This window comes from Leptodactylus fuscus, chromosome 2, assembly GCF_031893055.1.
Source record: "Leptodactylus fuscus isolate aLepFus1 chromosome 2, aLepFus1.hap2, whole genome shotgun sequence".
Classification (NCBI taxonomy): Eukaryota; Metazoa; Chordata; class Amphibia; order Anura; family Leptodactylidae; genus Leptodactylus; species Leptodactylus fuscus.
Genome location: NC_134266.1, coordinates 256,075,299 through 256,102,754, shown reverse-complemented (window position 1 = coordinate 256,102,754; position 27,456 = coordinate 256,075,299). Strand labels below are relative to the sequence as shown.

General features: G+C 44.6%; 1 protein-coding gene across 2 annotated transcripts in view; it reads left to right on the top strand.

Annotated features, from left to right (window-relative positions):
* The window catches only part of ELMOD1 (ELMO domain containing 1), a 77,259-nt gene that overhangs the window by 19,215 nt on the left and 30,588 nt on the right, over positions 1-27,456 (top strand). Inside the window, exons 2-3 of one of the 2 annotated variants that reach the window (XM_075266146.1) lie at positions 11,112-11,200; positions 22,790-22,857. Coding sequence is in view for 1 of the 2 variants with exons in the window: in XM_075266145.1 (XP_075122246.1) it covers positions 11,184-11,200 (17 nt within the window). In the remaining variant the exon portion in view is untranslated. The remainder of the gene's footprint in view (positions 1-11,111; positions 11,201-22,789; positions 22,858-27,456) is intronic. The other variant, XM_075266145.1, reaches the window with a different exon arrangement.

The following is a 27,456-nucleotide window of genomic DNA, read 5'->3' as shown; positions in this document are numbered from 1 at the left end:
ATCTGGCCTAAAAAACCCATGTGAACCTGGCCTTACACTCCTCTGGGCTGGTGCAGTAATGAGGGGGTCTGCCAGTGGCGTAACTAGGAATAGCGGGGCCCCGTGGCGAACTTATGACATGACCCCCCGACCGACGCTGAAGACCTCAACCAACTGACCCCTAATGCTGCTGCCCCCCACCCGCACTCATTTCTGCGCACACAATAATATCCTATATTGGCCCCTGAACACAGTATTATGTTCCCATACAGGCCCTAGTACACAGACCCCAGAGTATAATAATCGGAGACCCAGAGGGATACAAACATAAACACTGTTACTTACCTATCTCCCCTGCATTCTCCGTCGCTGTCGGCCATCTTCCGGGACGTCATGTGACCGGGCCCTGCGTCAAGGGTCATATGACGTCATGCAAGAAGGCCGAAGCCTGCCTGGAGAGGTAAGTAACACAGTTTTTTATGTTCTCTTACCTCTCCCCAGCCTCCGATCGTTATACTCGGGGGTCTGAAAAGACCCCCAAGTATAATAGTGCTTGTGGGGCCCGCACATCACTTACTGATCCCGGCCCCTGCCAGGATCGGTAAGTATATAGGGGCCCGTTACCTCCAACCGTTAACAGCCTATAAAAAAAAAATCGCAGCGGTAGCAGCTGTCGCCGGGCCCCTAATGTCCCAGGCCCTGTGGCAGCTGCATTTGCTGCGGCGGTAGTTACGCCACTGGGGTCTGCACTATGGGTGTTCGTGGTAGTAGTCCCCCAGTGCACAACCTGTGGTTCTGTCTTCTGCTTGGTCTCCTGCCTGATGGTGGTTGGAGTGCCCTTGATGGAGTAGGTGCAGGATTAAGGACTTAGGAGACAGTTGGTAATAGTTTATGTAATTCAAAATTCTTCACAGCTGTTTCAGCAATTTACTTCAGCATCCAAAACAGTTGATAAAACAGCCCCCCACTAAATGGAGGTGAATATCCGGTCCGTGGCACCCTGGCACGCGCTCCAGCAGAAGCCCTCGCCGTACATGACCTCTGAGGACATCCCCTTTAATTAACCTGACAACCTTTTTAACATGGAGGTAGTAGTGATGTTATAATCGGAGCATATACTGTTCTAGACAATACATTTTTAGAAACCATTGGACCAAAACGGTTTGAATAAAGGAATTACGATTTAATATAAAGGGGGATGAAATATCAGATGATGACTGGAACTACATTAATATGAATATAATAATTGAATTAAAATTTAATAAAATTCACCGAAAGTTGCTATTCCAGAATCTAAAAATAGAGATCCATATCAAATCAGATCAAATAGGCTTTATTGGCACGTCCGAATAGATATTTGGCATTGCCAAAGCTAGTAAAGTGGTGGCGGGGGGGGGGGGGGGAGTTGGAGTCGAGGGGGAGAGTATGGGGGGGGGGGGGGTGGCTGATTTGGGGTATAACAGTCCGTGGAGTCTCATCTTCTTCTTAGTTGGTGACCGCTATATGGGGAGGTGGGGTGGGGTGGGTGGTTTGGGGTATAAGTTTTGGGGTATATAGTAGAAGTGCTTATTCACACCACAGGGCCATGTACTCCGATCCGTTTACAGGGATCCTGCATAAACTTAAAGGGGTTGTCCAGGAAAGGGAGGTGAAACTTTTTCTTTAAAAAAATCATACTCGCCTTCTCCCGGAGCTCCGGTGCCTCCCAACAGGATGCGTTCCTGCCAGTCCCTTGTTGTGTTTCGGCGGCAGGCTCTGACGCACATGAGTCCCAACAGTGACCTCAGCGAAAGACGCATGACCTTACCACCGGTGACGTTCCAGGGTCACTTCCTGATGCCATTGAAGCCGCTGAAGGGGTCAACTGGTGAGGAGTTTCTCTTCAAGAAGACACTGAGACCCGGTTCACATCTGCTTTCGGACCATGGGGTACGCGGATCTCCTTAGGTAACCACTTTGTAATGCGTATAGATCTCCATTTGGGGTTCCCCAAGCGGAAACCCCAACGCAGATGTGAATTGGGCCTTGAGCAGCAGGACCGGACTGCACTGGGAGAACATTGGAGCACCAGGGACAGGGATTTTGGGAATTTAATGGGATTTTGGTAACTGTGAGCTCATCATTCTCTTTCAGCCCTATTGATAGGGAATCCAAAAACATCACACTCAAAAAAAAGTAATTTCTGACATTGGATACTATAGAGGAATTCTCCGTTGCCTTCTAATTTGACTTCATTTTGTCTCCAGGTAGATTGTGACGGTAGTGATAAGAGACAGCCGAAGACGGTGATCCCGTAGCTTCTTCTGTTATTGCTACATGAGCGAGCCATCTTGATGCGCGGTTGATCTTTTTAGACAGATGACTCATGCTCGCCCCTCCTCAGCCACCATTCTCATGGTAGCACAAAATCTAGGTCCCTGGATGCTTCTTGCTCTGTCACAACAATTACGTCCCTCCTGGAAAAGGCTCTGCGGATAGTTATTTGAGCACAATGGAAGGAAACAAGTGCACTAGGCGCGTGTCCGTCTTGACTAGGCGTTTTTCATGATACGTGCACAGATAGGTGTAAAGCCCTGAAGACCGTCATTAGTTCAAGCGAAAAATACAAAAGATTGTTTCTTGTTTTTATTCTTGATCTAAAAAGTTGTTCAAAGAGAAGGAGCAGATATGGCGGTATTATATGTTCATGCAGTCTCTAAATGTGACGTAACCCTACAATGTAACCCTACAATTGTGAATGTGCACCAGGATTGCTGCCAAACCTATGGGTCAGTTGACTGTAGCTGAAGTCAGTTTTTTATTTAATGGGGGGGGGGGGTCCACTATAGCTGTCGACCAAACAAGTGTTCAGCTGACAGCTATCTCCGCCGAATTCTTCTTGGTCTTCCAAGACAGACTGCAGCACTCTAAAGTATGCAATTTAATTTGTCCAAGGAAGTCTATGGAGAGGGGAGAAGGAAAAAGGGGCAGAGTGAGAGAGCAGACATAGGCAAATACATAAGGCTGCAGCTAATAGTAAGTTTTGTATCTCTCCTTGAGTGTTTTATTCAGAATGATACCAGTCAATAAGGATTAAGCCTTCCACAGGCCCTGAGCTGTATGAAAATTGTGGCCCCCCACTAGGCTGACGTTTTAAGGGTCTTGTCAATGGGAAGATTATTGGAATACTCATTCTCAATCAATTCCCAGTGATAGGTTGGGTTTATATGTTGGGCATAAATTGAGAACTTGCACCAGGGATGCTGCCAAACCCAGGGGTCAGTTGACTGTAGCTGATATCAGTTTTTTCGTAATGAGGGGGTCTACAATACTGGGAGTAGGCACACACCACCCACACTATGATGCTGCCATTTGCTTATGGAAAGACTAATTGGAGCCATACATGTATTTACAGCTATATATAAAATTCCACTGCCACCGCAGGCTACTTTTATGTGGCATACACTTGTTAATGTTGGTGAGAGATTTGGAGGGCCATGGGGCCCCCTAGGAGCCTCGGGCACTGAGTGGCAGCCCAAAAAAGCCATATTATAATCTACTATATCCTATCCTATATGGTGCTGCTTCTGAGTGAGTGTGAGTGAGTTAGGGAGTAGGATCTCCTGGTTTTTCCATGTGCTGTCTATTGGAGACATTATAGCAGCTAGTGTCCACCCACTAACTCAGGGATAAGTAAGACTTGGAGTCTGCAGAGGGGAAAACTGTAGGAAATTCAGAATACAAGTAATAGAGTGGACAATAATAGTGCACACAGGACAGCTTATCCTGAAACATCAACCAAAATGTTAAGTACGCTTCAACTTACAGTGATCCTGAGCTACAGCCTGGATTAGACTCAAGAGCTGCACTCACAATTCTTTTGGTTGGTATTGGAGACAGTCAGCAGGTACAATCTTAGCTTAGCTAGTAACAATGCTTTATGTACACCCGATACCTGGAATACCGGCAGTGTACAGACTAATTTTATAATAATGCAAATCACTAAAGAAAGTCGTATAGACATTATACCTGCAAGGATTGCAGCTCTGAAGTCGGCAGAATTGTGAATGCAGCTCTGGAGTAAAATACACAGTAGGTAATAGAAGGTTCCATTATTATCCTGTTAAATGGTATTGATATTAAAAGAGACAAAGATATAAAAATAAAACAAAAAAAAACAATGAAAAAACACAAGGTCTGGCGTAGAACTGCCCTTGCAAAATCTCATGAGGATAATGTAATGTGCTAAAAATATCTCGGCGCTTTGTTATCATTAGTGCTAATATTTGGTGATATCATAACCGCAAAGTTCATTATCATTGATTTACATGACATGCAAATTATGTAAATATTGCCCAAGGGAAAAATATTATTTCTACAGATATAAACTCCTGGTCACACAAGGAGAAGGGATAGAACTTTGCTCTCAAGTACAAGATCTCAGGTCAGACATGTTCAATCTGAATACAGCAGCAAGCTGATAAGCTTAGGGTGGGCTTCAGTATATGGGCTCCATTTTCTGATCATATGGCAACTGGAATTTCAGGAAGATACCACTTTTCCTTGTGATACCATAGCTTTCACCTTTCACCATCACCACTAATTCAAGTTCTTACTTGCCGCTCCACTGTTTCCAGCACAGTTGGAATTTTCTCTCTAGTCCCCACCATTCCTGAGAAATCAATTCTGTTAGTTTTGGTGCCTGATGTGCTATGTAAGCTCTGTACTGTCTAAGGGCGGTGTCAGACAAGGGGGTGTGACTCAGAGCTCCAATCACAGGCAGCCAGTGTCAGGGCTCAGAATCACAACCCTTGTCTGCTCCTGCCTGACTCCGCCCTCCTGATAGTACAGAGTCTAAATAGTATATTAACTGCACTGACTGCTCAGGAACGGTGTGGGCTACAGAAATAATTCCAACTGTGCTGGAATCAGTGGAGCAGCGGCTATTAAATAATGTAAAGAGCTGGACTTGTTGGAAGTAGTCCTCTTTAAACATACTCACATACAGTGTGTCGTTTTCTCACAGAATCCAACAAAACATGTCATAATGACAAAACGTATCACAACATACATTCTGTGTACACCAAGACACTCACACAATGTACTCTGAACACAAAAAAACACAGTGGCATTTACAGAATCAATTTCTCAGTCACAAAAGATTATTTTGTGGCACAGAATGTTATTTTGTCATTTGTCAGAATTTTAGTTTGTGACGTACCGTGTTTTGTATTCGCGACTTTGCAAAAAGTATTATTATGACATAATAACATCATGTGTCATAAAAATATCTTTCGGTGTCACAAACATCACATTCAGTGTCACACAATGCCATGTAGGAGCTCCTTGTATACTATTGTGCTGTAACAAGACTGAACAATGGCTCCGCGCTCTGTTATACATTAAGAGCCGCCGTTTGATATGGAACCCGCTGACTGACGTATGTGTTCTTTGTTGTTGCTGTTGAGTTACCGTAGACCCTGGTTGTGATGGAAATACCACCGCTATGTGAATTTTGTAATTTTTTTTAGGGTTCATGAATTTTTTATTTGTCATTGCCTTAATGTTACTGAGCACAGCCAGCAATGATATATTTCTTCTTACACTTACACCTACTTAGAAGGTGCGGCTCCCCTTTAAGACTCTTCCATTGGCATTACAGCATTAAGCTCTGGGTCCATCACTCCCTGATTAGGTATTGTATAGCTATTACTGCCATCTATCTCTTTCTCTCTTTCTTTGAAGGAGGTTGTTCCCGCCATCTCGGAGAACAACGCACAGATTTTCTGTGGATATTGGCTTGCTCCAATCCGTCCGTTTCCTCATGTCATCCCAGACAGACTGGGTGATGTTAAGATCAGGGATCTGAAGGGACCGTATCATCACTTCTAGGACTCTGTCTCTCTCTCTAAGTGCTAGACTCTTACTAATTCAATATCCGGATGACTTACTGCCTCCTCCAACACTCTAGAATTTGCTGGCTGGACCAAACCATCTCTCCATCCTCCCTACACACAGTGGATCAACCCATTTATGGGGGCTCTTTATAAATTACCTATGTAACATAGTGGCACAATGCAATATATAAGCAACTAGAGGGAGGACCCGGCTTCGCACGGGTATATTACATTTTATGTTTGTGTAGTGGCGTATCTAATCCTACAGTGTGTGGAACTGTGTGTAGAAGCATGTATCCAATCCCCCGGCATGTGGTACTGTGTGCAGACGTGCGTATATAATCCTATGGCATGTGGTACTGTGTGTAGATGAGCGTATCTAATCCTCCCCCGTGTGATACTGTGTGCTGAGACGCGTATCTAATTCTCTGGCTTGTGGTACTGTGTGCAGAGGCATGTATCTAATCCTCCAAAGTGTGGTACTGTGTGCACACACACATATCTAATCCTCCCCTGTGTGGTATTGTGTGAAGAGGCGCGTATCTAATCCTTTGGTGTGTGGAACTGTGTGTAGACGCGCGTATCTAATCCTACTGCATGTGGTACTGTGTGAAGACGCGTGTATCTAATCCTATGGCATGTACAACTGTGTGAAGACACGTGTATCTAATCCTCCCCTGTGTGGTATTGTGTGAAGAGGTGCGTATCTAATCCTACAGTGTGTGGAACTGTGTGTAGACGCATGTATCCAATCCCCCAGCATGTGGTACTGTGTGCAGACGCGCGTATATAATCCTTTGGCATGTGGTACTGTGTGTAGACGCGCGTATCTAATCCTCCCCCATGTGGTACTGTGTGCTGAGACGCGTATCTAATTCTCTGGCTTGTGGTACTGTGTGCAGAGGCATGTATCTCATCCTCCAAAGTGTGGTACTGTGTGCACACACACATATCTAATCCTCCCCTGTGTGGTATTGTGTGAAGAGGTGCGTATCTAATCCTTCGGCGTGTGGAACTGTGTGTAGACGCACGTATCTAATCCTACTGCATGTGGTACTGTGTGCAGACGTGCGTATCTAATCCTATGGCATGTACAAATGTGTGCAGACGCGCGTATCTAATCCTCTGGAGTGTGGAACTGTGTGAAGACGCGTGTATCTAATCCTATGGCGTGTACAAATGTGTGCAGTCGCGCGTATCTAATCCTCTGGAGTGTGGAACTGTGTGTAGACGCCTGTATCTAATCCTTCGGTATGTGGAACCATGTGCAGACGTACGTATGAAATCCTTCAGTGTGTGGAACTGTGTGCAGATGTGCGTATTTAATTCTCTGGTTTGTGGGACTGTGTGCAGACCCGTGTATCTAATCCTCTGGTGTGTGATACTGTGTGCTGATCTGTGTATCTAATCCTCTGATGCGTGTATCTCAGTTTGGATATCAGTGTTGTATTGTGCATGTGGAGTGACCGTGTGTATTGCAGTTGGAATATGAGTGAAAGTCTTGCAGGTTTGTATTGGCTAAGGGGGGGGGCCACTGTGTTTGAAATGCTGTATCTCAGCAACGGTACGTCCGAGCGAGTTGGAGTCTCGTCTTAAACCTTCCCGGATATCTGAAGTATCTCTGTACCAAATTTGGTGAAGATCGGTCCAGCCGTTTGGTTCGCATTAGAGCACAGACAGACAGACAGACAGACAGAAATTCATTTTTATAATATAGGGAGATATAAAGCAATTTATCAGTGTCCACTTGGATGCTGCCTATGCCCCGCACCTCAGTGGCAGATGGCATTGACTACAATATGGGCTCTTTGCTCCAGTGTGATGTTGGTGACATCTTCCTGATGTCCCTTACAAGTCTCTTGCTCTTTCTTACCGCAGTCCAGTGATGTGGCATAGCATAGGGTTGTGTCTATATTGGTCTCACAGTGTATCTAAGTCTCATGTCTGGTGTTTTCAAAGAGGTTCGCACTGAAAAATTTGCTCAAAGTCATGGTCTTTGGTTGTATTCCATGGAGTATAAATGGACTGTAAGAGGTGGGGTCTTCTCAAAGAGTAGTCTACTGAAGAGGTTTCACTGTACATCTAGTCATGGCGTAAGTTTTGGCACCCCTGAAATTTTTCCAGAGAATGAAATATTTCTCCCAGAAGATTATTGAAATGACTTATGATTTGTTCTACTCATGTTTCTGTTGTGGGTCAAGAATGTTTGAGGTCATTGTCCTGCTGGAAAACCTATGTCCTAGGAAGCAAATCCAGATTTCTGACACTGGGCCCTACATTGAGACCTAAAATCCATTGTTAGTCTTCAGATTTCATGATGTCTTGCACACAGTCGTCACCCAGTGCTAGAGACAGTGAAACAACTCTCCGTCCACCTCCAGGGAGATTAGCTGCAATGCTATGGGTTGTAAACTCCTTAGTTATGTTGCGCACCGTGGACAAAGGAAAGTCAACATCTCTGGAGATGGACTTATAACCTTGAGATGGTTGAAATTTTATCACAATTTTTGTTCTCAAGTCTTCAATTCTCTTATCTTTCTGTTCTCCATGGGGTGGCACACACAGACACACAATGCCAAGATTGAGTCAACTTCTCTCTGTTTGTATCTGGTTTCAGGTGTGATTTTTATATTGCCCACACCTGTTACTAGCAATGACCATCACATGCTTGAAACAAAGTTATTTACTGACAATTTTAAAAAGCTGACTTTAATTTTGTCCAAACCATTTTTGGATTTTTGTGTAACATTATGTCCAATTTCCCCTTTTTTGCTAAAAACACAAAGGAAATAAATATGTATAACAAAACTGTGTAATTGCAATAATTTTCTAGAAGACATACTTAATTTTCAGGATAAATTTCAGGGGTGCCAACATTTACGACCATGACTGTGTGTACATATATTAATATATCTCAGTTAATTTGATGTATAAGTAAAGAGCGGTTACTTTTACCTTGTATTGTATTACTGTAATTACATTCATTGTCCCAGGGGATACAACTGACGTGTATTTCACCTCATTAGGTTAAATGCCGCTTTTCTGTGTGTTTTTTTTTTTACTTCAGTAAGCCGTAATTGGAACCTACTATTGACCAACCATCAGTCGGCTGTCATCCCTAGGGTCTGTTTGTGCGTGAAGCATTACATCTTCGGATGCCTGTACATGTAGTGGTAGCAAACTGTGTGAGCAAAATTGACATTGCAAAACCAGCGCTGTAAACCATAAACGCAGTATACAGGGACACTTACAAGTTGTCTAATATGCTGATGTAAATAAACTATGAGCAGACAAGGGAAGTTTTAAAGAGAAGACAAAAATCCTTCTGTTGCCATCGTCTCTCCTGCCTGCTAAACTGCTCCTTTCACTGCTCAGACCTTTCTTAAGTTCATAGAAGTCTATGGAGAGGGGGTGGGGGAAGAGTAGTGAGTGAGAAGCAGAGAGACTCATATGTCAATGAGTTTGGTATTCCGTTCAGGGGGGTCCCCATGCGGATTCCCCGAAAAGAATACCAAACGCAGATGTGAATCGGGCCAAATACACCCTCCGCCTTTGTATTTTTTGCAGAAGCGCGGTTACAATAAGTCAGTGTGCTTCTCCTAAACCTAACCTGCCTGATTTGACGTGGGCACAGGGCGTCACCAGTCATGTGATTGTCTGACGTCAAGAAGTCCGTACTGAGTCTAGTATTTAGTTGCTACCATTGCAACTTGAATGGAAATCTATGCCAGTCAGGAATAGATTTCCTATATAACTCACACCAGGAAACCGGCACCGTAAGGGCTCGTTCACATCTGCGCCCGATCTCCGTCTGTCGGGTTTCCGTCTTCTGCAGACAGTAAACGGAAACCCAACAGACAGTGTCCGGCTGTGAGCGCCGGTGAGCGTTTTATGCTCTCCGCAGCGAAACCGTTTTTTTGTAACTGGACACAAAGTACTGCATGTCCGACTTTGTGTCCGGTTAAAAAAAAAACATTTCGCCACGGAGAGCTCAAAATGCTCATGGGCGCTCACGGCCGGACACTTTTCAAACCCATTCAAATGAATGGGTTTGAAAAATGACTGCAGGTTTCCGTCTCCTGCATAACGGAGGCCGGGACGCAGATGTGAACCCGGCCTTAGTGACACGCAGAATGGGGAATGTGACACATGTTGTTACCCATTAATGCCAGAAAGTAATGTAAAGGAGTCGATAAATTGGCCCCAGTAAATTAAAGGGATTGTCCAGGATGACTTGTTTTTTGCACAGAGGTCGAGGTAGGTCATGCTCATTGGGTCTTGTTATGGCGCAAGTGCCAATCAGCGGCCTCAACGACCTAAGGAAAGGACATAGGACACCACAGCTGACGTTTGCAAGTGATGTCCTGGTTGCTTTACGTAAGCCACTGGCCTCAATGGTCACAGGAGGTGTGGACTTATGCCAAAAAAAGACCCCAGAAGCAGTAGGACCGGACCATGATGGGAGACACAGGGGACATGACCATCCCCAGCCTCCATGCAAAAAATGAGTTATCCTGGACAACCCCTTTAAGGTAACCTGCTTGGTTTACATGTTACCGTTTGCTTCTGATACAACTTCACACCACAGACTATTGGGGGAGATTTATCAAGCAAAATGCACCAGGATGGCGTAAATTTGCCAACAACTAACTAAGACTGGGGCCCCACGTGGCATAAACGCCACAGTTTTTCCGCTGTGTTTTACAATCTCTGCACATTATGGAAAATTACGTGCAGTGAGCAAACTGTGGGTTACAAAACGTTGCGGTTATGGAAAATGCAGCAAGTCAATTATACTTACGAGAACGCCGGTGGTATCTCTAAAGGTATAATGGAAGCAGAAGGTTCATAGGGATAACGGTTTCCACTGGATTTATATTGAAACTGGTGCAGAGAGAAGTCTTCCTTGCAGAACGTTTCTTTCCGTTAATTTTAAGCGGAATCTGCAGGTGTGAACTGAGCCTTAGACACTATTAGTAAATCCGCCCCATTGAGCTTATAGACAAACTCGCCTCTGCTATACGTGTACATTGTTCTCTATATCTATAACCAGATATGTCCATGTGATGGTTTCACGGAAATACAAAATATAAGGAAAATGAAACGAATTAGAATCCAGAGCTGAAATCACAATATTAATAGTTATGTAAATGAACAGAAAAGCGAAAAAAATAATTAAAATTTGGAGACTAGCTGGCACAGGAGAATGAGCCATTTTCTGTCTTCTTAACTCTCTTCCCCGCTGACTCTTTTCAGATTCTGTCGGCACAAGTCTATTATCGGGAAAATTGCTGAGGATTCTACGCTTGGATTGCTGAGGCGTCAACAATGAAGCACTTCATGAAGTAAGTAATTGCCTCTGTGTGTTTATTTTAACAGTGCGAGGTTATGCGAGTCCTACCTGTTGCCCACGCAGAGTGGAGGCAGCCATTTTGTGGGTGTCATCACGGAGGCATGGCACTCGTTATCTTGTGTTCTTCTTAAAGGGGCTTTCCATCTTGTAAATAAAGCTTACAGTGGTCGTCCAGTTTAGAAAACCCATTGCCATGTATCCTGTTAGTGAGTTATTGAGGGGTCTTATATTCAGGATCCTTAATTCTTGTCAAGTCCTTACTCGGGAGGACTTCTTCTATCCTCCATTTCACAGGACCCATTTGTTTACATAGGTACTGTGTAATGCTTAATATCTCCTGTAGGGGCACTGCCAGTCAATGCTTACTGCCAGATTTTCCCATATACTAAAATTGATCGTTGAGGCTCTCAGCCTTTTGATCAGTTTATACTGAAGTTCCTTTCTAGCAAGTGTGCGATGACCTCTTTACTACAGTATACTTGCCAAAATTTGACATGAGATGTCGGGAAGAAATATGTTCAGCTGAAGCCACACCACTTGTAGACATGGCTACGTGATAATAATACATTTTATTTATATAGCCCAAACATATTCCGCAGTATCTTACAAATTGTAGGGGTCAAGTACAGACAAAATGAGACATTACAGAGTAGTAAATCAGTTCATACAATGGGACTGAGGGCCCTGCTCACAAGAGCTTACAGTCTATGAGGTAGAGGGGGTGACACAAGAGGTAGCAGGGGTGGTATTGGAGGTAGCATTGTTTATACAGTTGTCCAGCCTTTTGTGATAGAGATTACTTTCATTACACATAAATAAAGCTGTATGAGCCATCACCAGTCGTGTCCTTTAATGTGCAGATGGTGCCTAGACATATAAAGTTACAGCCTGATGCGGCATTGTATCCTGTGGGGTATGGTAGGAAGAGATGTGTCTTTAGGATGCGCTTGAAGCTGTAGAAATTTGATTGTCCAGGATAGAGCATTCCAGAGAAGTGGTGCAGCTCGGAAGAAGTCTTGTATACGAGATTGCGAGATGATTATATCCACTAGCCGCTACGTTCCGACTAGTGGACATATAGGCGCGATGTGATGATGTGACGTCATCACATCGCGCCTACAGGTCTATTAGTGAAACTGCAGAGCGCGGCGGGGGAGCGTTGGATGGTGAGTATAAGTGTTTTTTGTATGTTAAAGAGGACTCTTCACCATTTTGCCGACAGGCAGTTCTATATACTGCCGGAAAGCTGACAGTGCGCTGAGTTTAGCACACTGTCGGCTTTCCCGATGTGGGCCCAGTGTGAAGAGCTTACGGTCCGGTACCGTAGCTCTTCTATGGTCAGAAGGGCATTTCTGACAGTCAGAGACGTCCTTCTTCACAGCACAGCCAATCGCGCTGTACTGTGGAGCGGGGAGGAATGCCCCCTCCCTCCCTGATAATGCTCGTCTATGGACGAGTACTGCGAGCAGAGGGAGGGGGCGTTCCTCCCAGCTCTCACAGTACAGCGCGATAGTGTGCTGTGAAGAAGGACGTCTCTGGCTAACTGTCAGAAACGCCCTTCTGACCATAGAAGAGCTACGGTACCGGACCGTAAGCTCTTCACACTGGGCCCACATCGGGAAAGCCGACAGTGCGCTGAACTCAGCGCACTGTCAGCTTTCCGGCAGTATATAGAACTGCCTGTGGGCAAAATGGTGAAAGGTCCTTGAAGGGGCTCATGACACTGGGGGCAGACGAAGGGAGGGGGGAGAACGGCATGACACTGGGGCAGAAATGGAGGGACATGAATCTGGGGGAAGAGATGGGGGGACATGAATCTGGGGGAAGAGATGGGGGGACATGAATCTGGGGGCAGAGATGGGGGGACATGAATCTGGGGGCAGAGATGGGGGGACATGAATCTGGGGGCAGAGATGGAGGGACATGAATCTGGGGGCTGAGATGGGGGGACATGAATCTGGGGGCAGAGATGGAGGGACATGAATCTGGGGGCAGAGATGGGGGGACATGAATCTGGGGGCAGAGATGGGGGGGACATGAATCTGGGGGCAGAGATGGAGGGACATGAATCTGGGGGCAGATGAAGGGTGTATATGTAACTGGGGGAAAGATGGAGGGGGGACATATAGTTTACGGGTGACTGTAGGAGGATTATACAGTGTGGGGGCACATGAAAAATGAATGGGCGGAGTCAACATAAAAGTGGGTGGAGCTAAATTTGCCACAGTGCGGCCCGCCGACTGGCTGGGATCTTGCTCTGCGGCCCACATGCTGAGTTGAGTTTGAGACCCCTGGTCTAGACGGATAGATGAGCCTGGCCGCTGCATTCAGAACAGATTGTAGAGGGGAGAGTTTAGTGAGGGGAAGACCAATGGCTGCTAGGCCAGAGGAGGCAGGAGAATTTTGTGAGGCCGGTTGATTTGCTGGGTCATCTAGGAGGCCAGGAGATTTCCCATTTGCTTAGTAGCTTCCCGAATCTCCCAGGAGAGTTGGCAAGTATGGTTTTTAGACCAAGCTTCCATCTTGTATTTTACATTACAGTCAATGGAGAGATATGCAGATGGAGGGTCCTCCACCTGCACCATTCATTCTGTCAGTGTTTCAGTCCATTACTCTGATCCAATGATGGATCAGAACAATGAACTTGAATAACGTCATTGTGAACCTAGCCTAAAAAAAAAATAAATTCCCATGCCAGGAGAGGAGAATTAAATAGGGGAAAAGAATAAAAGACTCACTGATGGACTGTTTGAGTATAATGGGGTTTGTTAGGCTTCCATTATGTTTTGGATCAGAACAACGGACTTGAGTGATGGCGGTGTAAACGAACAATGTGCAAGTATTTAATAATTAGACATTATAAGGGATGACTTTAGATATATCATATAGTCAGGGGTATAGCTTGGAGGGTGGATGGGGCAAGTACATTGGGTGGTGGGTAACAGGGGCACCAACAAGCCATTGCCATGGGTATAATAATGTGATACGGGACTAGAGTAACAACTATGGATAGGCCATCAATATGAAAGTCTCCGAATCCCTGTAAGAAGTAATTGTACATTTTTCAAAGTGACTGCTTAAACTTCCTAATGCTTGTAATTCTGTAAAGTGAGCAGGAGGATGAATGAAATGTCACCGCCATCTAATAGCACGCAAGCAATTTCTATCAAAACATATCCGAGATACAAAAAAGATTTCTGTTCAACAAATAGATCAATCAACAAAAATGCCTCCAGGGAATTGAAAATAGTATATGTACAGCCGTCCGATAACCCGTAATCGCAGTATAATCGTAGACCAGAAGATTGGCGTGTATTAAGACCAGCAGATTATATAGAGAGGATATGACAGCGCTCCTGCCATGTCGGATCCTGTAAATACAGTATATACAGTTCTGGAGCGTCTTATGTGATAACTCTGCATTGTACTACTCATGTGTTATTCCTCCTATAAATGTATTAATAAATTGACAAGTGGGTATTACCATTTGAGGACTGGTGCCAATGCACCAGTGGTACTCAACTGGTGGACCGGGGGCCAAACATGGACCATTGCGGCTGCCGGCTGTCTAGATCCCTCTCCCTTTGTCTTTGCTTTGGGACACTAAAGGTAATTTTTATTTTTGTGAGTCATTATACTGTACGGGGGTGGGGGCACTACTGTGGCCACTAGCACCAATATAGTGCGTGGAAGCCACTAATGGTGCTTTGTACCGTGTTGGGCACCAAGGAGCATTATCTTAGGTGGGGGCATTAATAGGATCATCATACTGTTTGGGGACCCTAATAAGTAATATACTATGCAAGGTCATTATAATGTGTGGGGGCACTAATAGGACATTATACTAAGGGAAGATCACAAAGGGAGCATTAAACTGTGGGAGGGCAATATGCCATGTTGGGAGAACTAAGGGGATATTATACTATATCAGGGCCACTAAAGGGCATTATAACGTGTGTACACTGTGTGGTGGCACCAGGTGGCATTATACTGTGTGGGGGCACTAAGGGAGCATAATACTATGTGGCACTAAGGAGTTTTCAGCACTGTATGTTACACATAGGAAGAGTACTATCATCACTGTGTGTGGGGATAAAGAGAATAGTGGTGTCAACTGAGGCGTAGACAAGACTGGGCAGGGTCAGTGGCCTCATTCTAAAGGTGTTTCTACCATGAGGCAACTCCTTTAGGGGAATGTTTACACTACTATAACCTATCCCCTATTCATATGATAGGGCATAAGTTGAGAATGAAGCCGTGGTAGGGAATGAGTACTCGTGCTCTATTCATTTCAATGGAACCACCAAAGATAGCCGAAGTCACACCTTTCTGACTACTGCCCTATTCAGATTCGACAGCTGGGGACTCCTATTCAGTGGAGTCCCCAGCTGTCGAATCTTCACCGATCTACCACTTACCCCTATTCCTGTAAACCCCCACCAATCTTCAACTTATTCTCTATCCTTTGGCCCCACCAATCTTCGACTTATTCCCTATTCTGTGGACCCCCCACCAATCTGCAACTTGTGCTTTATCCTGTGTTCCCCAACCAATCTTCAACTTATTCCCTATCCTTTGGCCCCACCAATCTTCAGTTTATACCCTATACTGTGGACCCCCCAATCTTCAACAAATCCCCTATCCTGTGAACCCCACCAATCTACAATGTATCCGATATCCTGTGAACCACCACCGATCTACAATTATTCTCCTATCCTGTGGACTCCAACCAATCCAACTTATTCACTATCCTGTGGTCCAGCACCATTCTTCATTTTATCCCCTAACCTGTGGACGCCCACCAATCTGCAACTTATGTCCTATCCTGTAGACGCCCACTAATCTGCAACTTATGTCCTATCCTGTAGACGCCCACCAATCTGCAACTTATGTCCTATCCTGTAGACGCCCACTAATCTGCAACTTATGTCCTATCCTGTAGACGCCCACTAATCTGCAACTTATGTCCTATCCTGTAGACGCCCACTAATCTGCAACTTATGTCCTATCCTGTAGACGCCCACCAATCTGCAACTTATCCTCTATCTTGTGGACCCCCACCAAGCTACAATTTATCCCCTACGCTGTGGACGCCCACCAATCTTTTTTTTTTTTTTTTTTTTTTTCTTTTTTAAACGTAGATTATGAGCCCCACATAGAGCTCACAATGTACATTTTTCCCTATCAGTATGTCTTTGGAATATGGGATGGAAATCCATGCAAACATGGGGAGAACATACAAACTCCTTGCAGATGGTTTTTTGCCCTTGGCGGGATTTGAACACCAGGACCCCAGCACTGCAAGGCTGCAGTGCTAACCACTGAGCCACCGTGTGGCTCCCCCACCCACCAATCTGTAACTTATCTCCCATCCTGTGGCACCACTCTAACCCTTATCTTCTGTCCTGTGGACCCCTACCAATCTACAACGTATCCCCTATCCTGAGGCCCCCGCATATCACCATAATCTATACATTTTTTTTCTGGTATTTATCATCTTATGCAAATATTATGATAAAAATATAGCGTCGGACGTGATAAAGAGTGCCATGGACAAGATGGCGGGCGGCGTTTACCATAAGAATACAATTACGCTGATCCCAGACACGGTAATTCTGATGTGTACGCAGACAAGTATATCGATTAGAATTAGCCCAGATGCAATAAGGGAAAGCTTCTGCAGATGATAAGGTATTTGTTAGATGAAGTTAATATGCGAGCTGCACAATCCTCTTAGCGTCGTGCCTGTCGGTATGATAAATCTGATGAAGAGGACGGGAACGCTATGTTGCCATGGAGATTCTCTTGCAGATTCCAGAGGTGAGAGCCTGAGATAGCTTCGTGCAAAAGGGAGCGAGAAAAAAAAAAAAAAGAAACTTATCCAAATCACCAGAGGCGCATCCAGCCATACAAGATGCAGAAAATACAGGGCTACAGCGAGGAGCCGTCATGGAGACATCTTGTAAACTGACCCAATTCTTGGGTCGCTGAGACATAAAAATCTGCAACATTAGCGTATAGGTTACGCATATGATTTTTTCCATGTGAAGAGTTCAATCCTGCAAAAGAAGCAGGTCGTCAATTATTGGTGCGATTTGCAAACCGTGATGAAATACGGACTTATTGAACGAAGCTGGTAAATACGCAGATCAGCTGCAAAACCCATACACAAATCTCAAGATTCCCCTGCAAATGTGTCTGATTCTATCAAGATGTATGTAAGATATTGTAAAGGTTTCCGTCTGTCATCTGTTTTTAATGTCCGTTTTTGATCCAACCCACTGATCCAGTTTTAAAGGCCATCACTTGGAGGCGAATCCATTATGACGATCATTAATAACGGAGATGTTGGCTTCTATTGGGTCTGTCAGGCCATGAAAAGAGCAAAAATAGGAGATGTCTTATTTGTCGATTGATGTTATCCACTGTCCGTTTAAATAATGGACGTGTGAATACAACCGTGGTATTCAATGCTATAAAAACGGCCATGTTTTTCGTGTGCATAAGGCCCCATGTGTGCTTTTGATATGAAATGTAGAGATGAGCGAATACTATTCGAAACTCTAGTTTCGAATACCTCGCTCCATAGGAATGAATGGGAGCGGGCGCACTACAAGGGGTTAAGCGCCGGCCAACGGTACCGGCCGGCGCGCAGCTGCTCCCATTCATTCCTATGGAGCGAGGTATTCGAAACAGTAGTTTTGAATACTACTTGCTCATTTCTAGTGGAATGTATTTGGCTGACACTTGGAGTGACATCTGTGGGTATTACGGGATGCATCTACAACTATAGGAGCTTCCGATCCATTTAGTTCCATCCTATCCAGCTCTGTTTCATCGAAATGGAAGGGATCGGAAGTCCCCATAAATGTGAATGCATCACGCGACGCACTTGAATGTCAATCCAAGTGTCATCTGAGTGTATTCAGCTGCAAACTCAGCCCCACATCGGTAGCACATGTATATATGGGTCTTAAGGGTGGATTGACATGTGATGTACACAGTCCCGTCATATTAATGTGACCAGTGCCTACTTTTGACGTCAACGTTAAATAACCAATGGCAGAAGGCACGTGTCATCAGCCATCTGGGTGCACTCATCATTGTGGAAGGCACGCTGGACCAACACAAGTATGCATCTATCCTTGCGGACCATGTTCACCCCTACATGTGAATTGTTTTTCCTCAGGATGATGGCATCTACCAGCAGGACAATGCGACATGTCATAAAGCTCGCAGTGTACGTGCGTGGTTGGAGGAGCACCAGGATGAGTTTACTGTACTCCTTTGGCCAGCAAATTTCTCGGATTTGAACCCAATCGAGAATCTGTGGGACCACCTCGATCAGGTTGTTCGCACCATGGATGCTCAACCACGTAACCTAGCGCAGCTGGCCACGGCACTGGAGTCGGCATGGCTCAACATCCCAGTGATCATCATCACAACATCCCCTCTCTTCCTGCACGTCTCGCAGCGGTCCGCTCTGCCAATGGTGGTTATTCTGGATTTTCACAGGTGGTCACATTAATGTCACTGGACTGTGTACATTGTATATACTTTCTATGGATCTGTATACCACAGGAGGAGAGCCAAGCATAGAAAGAGAAAGGAAGGGGCACAGTGCCGGGCTCAGTGCTTCTGGGCCTTCATTTTAGCTATTTCTTGAACCTGTATCAATAAGAGGTTCTGATACTATGAGGTACCCTTTAAGGTCTGAAGTATTGATGATCTATTCTTCAAATGATCAGTGGGGCTGGACACGTAGGACCCCCATAGATCAGCTATTTGAAGGACCGCAGTGTTCAGATAAGCACTGTGGCCTCTACACGGAATACCAAACACAGTTGTGTAGGAGATGAGCTTAGATTTGGAGCTCAGCCTCATTCGATTAAATGGGACAGAGCTGCAACTTTACCCTGTGACCGTGAATGTGACATCATCGATATACGGAAGTAGCCATGGCTTCTTCAAACAGCTGATATGTGGTAGACCTAGGCGTCGGACCACCGCAGATCAGATATGTAACTTCTTAAAGGGATCTGAACTTTTTATGACCTATTCCTAGGACTATTAGTCATCAATATTTGGTGGGGTCTGATATGCAGGACCCCCATAGATCAACTGACTGCAGAGACAGCAGAATTGAGAAGAGTACTTCGGCCTCTTCACTGAATACCAAGCACAGTGCCGTACATTGGATAGGGATTATGGCATTGCAGCTTAGCCCCATCCATTTACATAGGACTGAGCTGCGTCTGTACCATGTGACCGCTGAACATGACATTGTTGGCACAAGAAAGATATAAGATTTCGATGACCTATCTTAAGGATAGTAGTTCAGTTGTCGACTTCTTTAAAGACTTCAGTTCTAGACCCTTTAGACTAAGGCCCCAAGTAGCGGACTGTCTGCTCTATACGGAAACCGCTGGCGTTCCTGTAGGTATAATTGACACACTGCGATTTCCAAAAACGCAATGTTTCTGGAAATCGTAGCATTTCCGCTATGGGTATAGATCTGCAATGTATGGATAGAATTTGCTAGAATACCCTCCACTTTCCGTAGTTTTTGCCGCCTTGGCCAAACAACAGCGTTCGTGCCACAAGAATCCTCGGCCTTGAGGAGTTCCGTATTCAGTACTTTAGGCTGGTCCCTTCTGTTACGAGCTGTTGCCCATAATAGGCTGCCAGGCAGAGCATGCTGGTAATTGTTGTCCTGCAACATCTGCCGCTTCGCAGGATCTCTAATCCTTCATTATGGAGTAAAAATACCGCCACACAAATCCAAGCCAGCTATGTGAGTGCGTAGGCCGGAGCAGGTCCTATTACTTAGATCACAAATAATTTATACAGTGTGCTGCCTATTTCACACAGCAGTATGAACAGGTGCCTGCTACCAAAAATGACTCTGGCAAACAATATAACACTAGGAGGTGACATTCACAGTCTGAACGGTGACTCATTTATGTGTTAATAGCGGTCTCATTTTCTTCTAATCTCTTTTTATAAGCCGGCGTATCATTACCTTCACATTACGGACGTGGGCTGTTATGACCGCTATCTGTGACCACCTTTTATTTGTGACCACACAATTGAGACCTTCCATACATCGCGCCACACTAGGAGTCCTCTTACATCTTTAATTAACATTATTATCGTCGTATTATTCCATTATTACCGGGTATAGGGAACGGCACCGCTGAAAAAGTCCAACCCATCTATTTACACATTGATACAGTTTAGCGGGTCATAGAACGCCATAGCAAAATTTAGGATCGGCCTAACCCCATAGTTAATGGTGTTGACCAGGTTTTGGAGCCGCGGTGTGGCCGGAGTGAATGTAAAAGCAAAGCCTACTCATGTGTCCCCAATGCTCCACTGTCCACAACCAGTCCCCTCGCTGTTACGTGCTTTGGCCTAGCCATGAGACTCACGTGACTAGTAAGACCAAGTGGTGGCTGATAAGGAAGCCGTGAAATATATAATTGACATCACTGGTCCCTCTCCAGTGACCATAGAGGCCACTGATTTGTCTCATGGCTTCTGGCACCTGGACGCCCAAGGATTGTGCTAAAATTTAGAGTCTAAATCCGTGACAATCCTTGACATGTCGGTTAGGCGTTAAACACATGACATGCTTGCTAACCTGTTGTGAAGTACCGTAGCAGTGTAATGGATGGGACGTAAACAAGCAATGTAACCCTGGTTGGGAAACGCTGCCAATAGAATTGCACGGAATTGCCATGTGGTCATGTACGTAAGACTTTACGCCATTGGTTTTGAGTTCCTCCTTTCAAAGAGTGATATTTTGTGCATAGTATGGCCACCACAGATATAGTAGAGCTTGAGCGGGCTGGAAGATGGCCAACCAAAGTCATAAATATAATGGGATAGACTACAGTACCCAGAAAGATTAGCAAAATTGTGGAACTCCATATGTGTGGTCACTAAGCAATGTCTCCTGAGATAGTGACTACAGCCTATAGCCCCAGATTTAGATGACATCATTGATCAGATGAAGAAACAGAACACTACAAGTTAAAGAAGACCAAACACTTCAAGAAATAGAAGTCATTTATGTCACAGGACAATAGATGACTCTGATGGAGAACCTTAGGGGTAGTTTATGGTGTGGACAAGTAGTAGGAGAAGTTACAGGTCTTGGTCTACAGATACCTCATGTCTGCGTTCGAGTGCTCTTCTATTTTCTTACAGAAGACCTCCGCCCACTTGGCTAGTATATCCTTATTTACATTAGCATTAAACGGGCTTATATCTTTGGAATAGCTGAGCAGATTTGGATGATGATGTATGCCATTGGGCTTTTCAGTCCTGGTTCTCTTCAACCTTTGCAGCTTTGGAAATCTAGATTATAAGTGCTAAATTTCTGGAGGTGATCCAGGGATGTATTCTAATGCCACATTTGGAGTCAGGAAAGACTCCCAGACAGTGGCCAAACTGGGTAGATCTATGTCTTTTTAAGCTAGTCTGTTGCAGTGTCCTTAATCCTTCGAGTATATTCAGCTATAATGTTTCATTTTCTTTCACATTTTCATGAGAAGACCATCTCAAGTCATGAGAAAGTAACGTTGTCTTCTAAAGGTGGTGTCTACTAAGGTTATATGATATGTATAGCTCTTGTTATGTCTCAAAGTGGTCAACCAAAATCAGCCAAACTTGTCTGGACTTCTTGAAGACATTCCACCGTCATCAGAGTCATTCCACCGTGTGCGTAATCATCCTGATGGAAGGTGAAGTGTCTTCAAGGATTCTTGACCGATTAGGAAGGATCTATTCTTAGTGTGGTAAAGGGTTCAATGTATTATATATGTTGATGGAAATATTAAACAATACCCGATGTGGTGGAATTGGAGGTAACTCTTTGGAGGAGATCACATGTAGGAATTTGAGGCGGAATCATCCTCAAATTGTGCCTAAATTCTGCCATCCCATTAATTTTAGTAGCTAACAAAAATAAGCGTACTGCTCATTCTTCAGGACGAAGACTCCCATTGAAAGGAATTGGAGACGTAAAATACACCTTTTCCATCGGCACAGAATTTGATGTGGAATTTGTCCAAATCCGCTCGTGGAATTTGGCCCCATTCAATAAAGACAAAATACAGTGGCACTCTACTCCAAATTCTGTTTCAAATTCAGCGTCAAAATCCAGAATGGTTTTTGTCAAGCTGAAAAAAATTGCTTGAAATCCCTGAAGCAGAAATTTTCATTGTCAATTTCCTCCATGTGAACACCGCCCAATTGATTTAGGGGCCATCTACATGGTGGAAAGTGAATTCCTCTTCGCTTTCTGTCCACCATTTTTCAGCCATCGGCTCCCTGAAACCTATGCGAGGCAGAAAATGGGTCAAATTCCGCGTCAAATTCCAATGTGTGAACACCCCCCTATTCTGACAAAGTATGTAAGGGCACCAACTTCTTGTAAAAGGGTCCACCACTAATACTTTGCAGAAGTTCTGATTGTATTAGGCTTGTAAATGGAGTGTACTGTATAGAACGTAACAAGGATAAAATAAAGCCATAAAATATACCGTAATGATGTCACGATTATTTCTTTCCATAGAGTGCCGACCCCGTGCATATTTGATGCAAACAACTATAGACCAAGAGAATCAGTTCAATAACTTACAGGTAACTGTAGGTAGTAAGACCCTGTACCCTTCCTCCACCTCACTAACAATGTGTATTCTGACTAATATTAATAGACTGTATATTGTATCAATACATTGGAGTGGCATTGTATTTGTTGGTTATATAGTATATAATTCTCTTTTTAGCATTGTTTTACAACGTGTTCACAAGGATCAGTTTTATCGAGCCATATATAGATATACATGGTGTGGCATGCCCACAACACTGACCCTCTGGGTGGGTAGGCCAGGGGTACCACCTACTTGGGTCCTAGTCTTATTAGAAAGACAGGGCACAGCAAATATTGCTGTAATATGGGGAGGCGAGTAGACTTCTTTGGGTATGGGTTGTAATCGTTCTACTGTCCTAGACCACCAGGGGTATAGGTTTTAACCCTTTGGTTACGTTCATAAGGCGTATCCTGACCAAAAAGACGGCTCCCATTGAAATCAATGGGAGACAGTCAGTTCTTTTTTCCAGGAGCCGTTGGTTCTGCTCCCAGAAAAAGAAGCGACATGCTCATTCTTTCAGTCGGATTCGACTCGCGACATCCGCTTGAAGACGCTCCTTCCCAACTAGGCCCATTCATTTGGACCTAATTCGGAGTGGAGTGCGCGACTTTGATGTCAGTGCACTGCATCGGCATCCAGTCACAGCTACCTCTGTTTTGGATTGGAACCTGAGCCAGCCAACGCCTCAGGTTCCAGTCCAAAAAACCCAGTGTGAACTTACCCTTCCACATTCCTAGACCACTAAGGATGTAGCTATTAACCATAAATGATCCCTATCCCCTACCCTAGACCACCTTTGAGACTTATATTGTGTCCTTCACTACACTAGACCAAAACGGAAGCAGCCATAAACCCCTCTAGTACCCCAGACCACCAAGAAAGTGGTCCCCTGATATGTAGCAAGTTACTTATAGGAAATGGAAGCGAAATAAACCACTTATAATCCAACACTGCCCTGTCTAAGATTATCTCAAGTTAGTCAAAGCTATTCAAGGTATCCCGGATTTAGCTGTTTGGGACCCAGGTTACATCTGTGGAACAATGGGGCAGATTTCATGAGCGCCACACATTTTGTCCTTCTTTCTGTCCTTTGAATGTTGGGAGGTATGACAGAGTAATGCGATAACTGGGATCAAAAACCAACTGAGTACAGGAATTGCCAAAAAGACAAAGGGGAATGCCAATAGTCACAACCACACTTGAGTCCAGGAAATGTAAGCTAAAGCTGCATCAGCAAGAGAGTGGTAAACCAGGAAAGCAAGCCAAAATTTGTGAACCAGAAGATCAGCAAAACTGGGTGAGGTACTAGGACTGAGTTTGGAGATCACAGAGAGCCTAGATACAAGATTAGAGTTGAGCCGATCTTGAGATTTCAGGATCGTTTTTAAAATCATTTTCCATTTGAATCCGATCCCGATCCCAATGCAAGTCAATGGGATTTTTTTTAATAAGTTCTAAAAATTGAACGGTTTAATTGTTAGACTCCACGCTGTGTAGTGATTTAAAAAAAAATCCTCTGGCTACTTAGTCCCCCCTGCTGTCCACTTACCTGCACAGATCACTGGTCCAGCCCCCGCTGTTCTCGCTCCTCGTCTTCTCGCTAGCTAGTCTCCCATTAGAATGAATGGATGCAGCTGGCTCGCAGGGGGTTAAGCGGCCGGACGCCGGCACAGGCTGTGTGCCGGCTGCATCCGTTCATTCCTATGGGACCTAGCTAACATTGTTAGCTTTTCCCACAATGCTTGGCCAGTAGCAAAGCATTGTGGGAAATAACCTCTGACCTCGATCCCGCCTAAAAAGATCGGGATCGGAATTCCGATCACGATCGTGAAATTTACTTGATCGCCGGTCGGAATCTGATCCCAATCGCTCAACCCTATGCAAGATGCAATCACAGGCAACAATGTGTGTCAGTGTCAGGGTAAAATACCCGGTCTCAGCCCTTAATTGGATGCTGATTGGTTCTGCATCCCAAGCCTTTGACTGGCTGAGTAGGTTTAGTGATTTTAAAGAGGACCTTTCGCCACCTTCAATAAATCCAGTTCGTTATATCATTTAATAGTTGCTGCTTCACGAATTCCAGCAAAGTTGGAATTTTTTATCTAGTCCCCACCATTCCTGAGCAATCAGTGCTGTTAGTTTTGGTGCCTGATATACTATTTGGGCTCTGTACTATCAGGAGGGCGGTGTCAGGCAGGAGCAGACAAGGGGTGTGATTCTGAGCTCTGAAACTGGCTACCTCTGATTGGAGCTCTGAGTCACGCCCCCTGACTGACACCACCCACCTGACAATACAGAGCTTAAATTACACGTTGGGCACCAAAAATAACTGGGCTTGTTGCTTGGGAATGGTGGGGGCTAGAGAGAAAATTCCAACTGTGCTGGAATCAGTGGATTGACTATTAACAATTGCTAAGAATTTGAACTGGTGGAGGTGGTGAGAGGTCCTTTAAATCAATGGCCATACGATACATGCACATGCTGTATCAAATCTCACCCAGTTGCGCTATACAGAAGGAAACAATGACTGGTGGTGAAGAAATAGGAGAAGGGACTCCTGACAATTGTAAATTGCCCCGATCGGTGGGGGACCCTGTAATTAGGATTATGCAATGGGGGCAATGTCAACTGCATAGGCACCTATAGGGTAGCCACTCAGCTTCTCGAATATAGAAACCTATAGAGAACCAGAGCTTTAACTTTAAGTGGCGGCCTACGCTATATACTTTATGTGCCCCTCCACAAACCACGAAACGTCTCCATTGACATCACAGTGACCCCTTTAATTCCCCAGATTGTTACATAACATGACATAGACTCCAGTAATTAGCCAATAACACAGTTCACTGCATTGCTGTCGGTGATAATACATTATTAATTACATCTTGGCTGTGATCTCCAATGACATCTGAAAGTTGGATGAAGATGATTTTAGCGGAGAAGAAGTCCTTAATCTTCTAAAATGTTGGCGGACAAAATCATGCCGGGGGCAGCATGAAAGAGGAAAACCAGACCGCGAAATAGGTCAGAGAGAAGTGCTTTTCTTTCAGGAATCAAAACTGCATCGCTCCCAATTTAGACGTGAAGGGGATTACACGACCAAAGTAAATATGTTAAGCCTAGTCCATAAAAGATCTGCTGTTTTTTCATTATGTAAGTCTTTCTGACCCCGAGAAACCTTTGTAAGTATCAACAACTGGAAGAATAGTTTTAGGTTTTGCCGTGGATTACATAAGAAGCTAAAATAAAATTTGTCCTAAGACATTACACAAGGGTAATTACAGTCCAATAGGTCAAATTCTACCCATAACTTTTAGCTATATTGGGTAGTGTTATATTCAGTGATATGTATACTGGTGGATCTTCAGATGTGGACCACGTCTTTGAGATAATGTGCCCCAAAGGTCTCAAAGATAACCTCGTTTGGGGATATGAGTAAGGAGCGCTAAAAACTCCGGAACGCGTCAGTCAGATCAGTCAGATTTAATTTTTTGAACACTCACATTCTGACATGTGTATACGTGCCAGAACGCGGGCCCGTAAACTCCGTGTGAACTGGCCCTTAGGTGGCGTTGGGCCTCAAAAAGTAAAATGTATTGTTTATTTCTTTTTTTGGCATATTAACTAGTGAGGGGGCCCGGGCCCCCTAAGGTGTCGAGCCCTGTAGCAGCTTCTACCACTGCTACCATGATAGTTACGCCACTGTTCGGGCCTAATCCAGAGCGGGATGCCGGTGCACTGCATCAGCATACCGCGCGGCTAGCCACGAAGGAATGTTCACACGCGGAATCCACGGGGGCACTATTTGGGAATTTGAGTTCAACGCAGCCCTGCAGAATGTTAAAACTGTATCGGATATGGTGATGGTGGAAATATCTGATATTTACCAGAAAGCAAAGCTTCAACCAACTCTTTACGAGACGTCATATTACATGAATTATTAATATTTCCTTTCGGTGACTTAAAGAATGAAGTGTGAGGTTCTCCTCCAGGGTTGGAAATGGAGCCAAACGTTTCACACTGTGCAGGATGTCTAGTAGCAGGATTGCACGGAGAGGGACATTACGTCTCGTAGCTCGGACAGATCGGGTTGTAGCTGGAGGCTCCTAATAATACTGTCTGCGCGGCGGACTCCAAGGAACCAACTCTCTTACTATTTTACAATGAGGTTCTTCATTCTTCTTGAAAAATAATAAAGAAATACCGTACAGATATTCAGCTTCAATGAATTCAAGTTCTTTTTTCCATAAATAAAATTTTAGAAATGTAGAGTAGCTGGACATTACAGGGTTGGCATATACTGTAGGATGACTATACGGGGTATCTGCCCCATGACCTTCACTCCATAGACTACCAAATGGTCCCAACCATGTCTCTCTGAACCTACTCTCTCATGGTAAGTTGCAAACCTTTGTATTGCCACCTGCTAAATTGTGGTGTTGGCCACTACATAGCAATGCTATGGGCACGTTCCATGGTTCGGACTCCATATCTGCCCTTCACAAATGCCAATACAGAACAAGCCTAACTATACTAGGGTCCATCGTCCTCTTCAAATACATTCCTGGTTCCATCTTTGTCTTACAAT